Below are 2,619 nucleotides of genomic sequence, written 5' to 3' on the forward strand. Positions count from 1 at the left end.
TTGATTGCATATAGATATATATTTTTAAATTTTTTATTAAACTTCGTGAAAAAGGAGAAGGGGGAAGGGCCAAAGAACTAAGTTTACACCTTACAACTTCCGCCATACCATTATTACTTATTAGACTTCAATGGTGTACTTGATACATATATTTAGTATGGATGTGTGCGATTATTTGATTAGGTTACGTTCATTTTTCTGTGACTCTTAACTTAAAGAATCTACAAAAATTATCACGTTCATGTTACAATTACATCAACGCATACGGAAGTACGATAAACCACACCAAGTTACTCCAAGTGAAATTAATTTCGAATAGGTCGATCCAATATGGGAATATTGCATATAATTAAAAGGAACATATAATTAATATAGAAATAAATGCAACGAGAGCATAGCAATAATGAAAATCATTTTCCACTCAAAATGTACACAACATGGCACATAACTTCTCAAGACGAACAGAAATAAGAGGTAATATTATAAGCTCATATCCTACTACTTTTATTTTATTAGTTTGCTACTAAGTTTCATATGAAAGTTCAAGATATTCATATACCTTAATTCTTGAACAGCTTCAAGAATTACACTGATGCTTGCGTAGCCTTGACAGGAACGACCTTAGCAGCTTCTTGAGTTCTCATATCGGAGCTAACCACCGTTTGCGGCGGCGGCATTGCTTGGTACTGAGGCTGTTGTGGTGGTGGAGCCATGACGCCACCTTGTGGAGGATAGTACATCTGTCTCCCTACTCCGCCATCGTACGCCATCTGTGTGTATCCCCCTGCATCTGCTACTCCAACTCCCATTGTAGTTGCTGGTCTCACCATCCCATATCCTTCGGAATATCCAGCCACCTTTGGTCCTCCCTGAGAGGGCAGAGTTGCTGGTACTGTCGGCACCGCTTGTGGTACACTGGGCATTACATTGTAAACTGGCTGATGATCCCTATAAGGCTCCTGTTGTGGCATCCTCTGAACGGCGTAGTAACCTTGACCCGGTGGTCCAGCCATTGGCCTCACAAATTGCGGGTGCTGGTGCGGGTGATATGCTCCAGCGGGTGCTTGAATCATGTAAACCGGCTGTTCCGTACCGAGACTGTTCGCCGGATGTACTCCTCCAGGGACTTGCTTTTCCTGCCAATATCCTACCTGTGCAGGAACTGTTCCTGGCACGGTTGCTGCAGCAGCTATTTTCTCCGGTACCTTTTGAACATAATAGTCATGACCTCCGGCGAAAGCCGCTGCCAGATTATCGTCGCTTTTCCGACGATACATATTTTGTTGCTCTTCCAGATTTAACCTCTGCAGATCCTGAATGTGTTTCTGGATCGGATCAGTCCCGATCATCCTATCATCCACAACATGAACCGGAATCTCCGGTTCCTTAACAACTTGCTCAACGATCGGATCTCTTAGCTTGACATGTGGAGGTACCATTCCCTTCTCCGAACCAAATAGAAAATCCGCGCTTCCAGCCGGCGACGCAACAGCTCCCGCCGGAGACGCATGAATCGGGCCGGAATTCAACGCATCAACAAACCTCTCCTTCTCCGATTTCGAATCCTCCGAACCAAAACTCCGACTCTGAGGCACTCCACTTCCGACGCTCGACGGCGGATTCGCCGGAAATAGAAACAACCTCAACCTAGCTGGTTTAGGCGAAGCTCTATAAAGACGATCATACTCATGCATCATGTGTTCGAGATCATCATCATTAGTAACTGAAATCAAAGCATCAAGGTCCTCACCTGGAAGCTGATACTTAAACGACACAGTATCAGAATCACAAATAGCAGCAAGCTTAGAAATAATCAGAGGAAACTTAGTATTCCGATCAACGGAGAGTATTTTGGTTTCGCCGCCGATGTAAGCAAGCTGATTATCATGAGGCCTAGGGTGAATTTTACCGCCATAGCTGCACATGAATTTGACCTTGTAATTAGGGATTTGATTTGGATCTTCCCATGATGCAGTGTTATCGAAATCGATTTCACGGGAACGGGGAGAGGAATCGCCGGATTCAGGGTAAGAGGTGTAGGAGTAGTTCTCCATCGGCGGAATTTTTTTGGGAGTGGGTTTTGGAGTTGGCAATAATAAGTGAGTGCAACTGTTTTTGGGATAGGTGAGTCAGTCCATTTGATTTGAGACTCTGAAAATGAATTAGATTTGGGGGTTTTAACTTGCCTTAGGAGAGGCTTTTTTATTCTCACCCGTCACTACTTCTGTGCAACTTGCTGCGATTGAGTAGAAATTTAAATTTAAATTAGTAAACGTAAGCAACCATTTCATTAATAAATGTAAATTATCTAATTTCATTGTGTTTACCAGTTATTTTCAGCTAGGGTTCGAGACTACTTAGCTAGCGTTTGGACATAAATTTAGTTAATAATTGATAATTTATAAAATGAGTTTTTGGAGATGAGATGAATAATGGTTTTGAAAGTTGAAATTGCGTTTGAACATTCATTTTATTAGAAAAGAATTTGAATTTTTGTGAATAGAAAATTTCAAAAACTACTCTAGAGCTGTTTTTGGGATTTGAAGGTTTTGTTTTCAAAATATGCCAAAAAATATTTGAAAAAAAATTCCCAAATTTTATGGCCAAACGGAAGCTTAG

At 41.5% G+C, this 2,619-nt stretch overlaps 1 protein-coding gene across 1 annotated transcript; it reads right to left on the reverse strand.

Moving 5' to 3' along the window:
• Nucleotides 1-395: 395 nt before the first annotated feature.
• Nucleotides 396-2,208, reverse strand: LOC104234359 (uncharacterized). Its single transcript, XM_009787915.2, has one exon. It carries the CDS (start codon nt 2,052-2,054, stop codon nt 585-587), a length of 1,470 nt encoding a protein of 489 aa, XP_009786217.1. The 5' UTR covers nt 2,055-2,208; the 3' UTR covers nt 396-584.
• Between the last annotated feature and the right edge of the window lie 411 nt (nt 2,209-2,619).

Source organism: Nicotiana sylvestris, chromosome 1, assembly GCF_000393655.2.
Source record: "Nicotiana sylvestris chromosome 1, ASM39365v2, whole genome shotgun sequence".
NCBI classification, from domain to species: domain Eukaryota; kingdom Viridiplantae; phylum Streptophyta; class Magnoliopsida; order Solanales; family Solanaceae; genus Nicotiana; species Nicotiana sylvestris.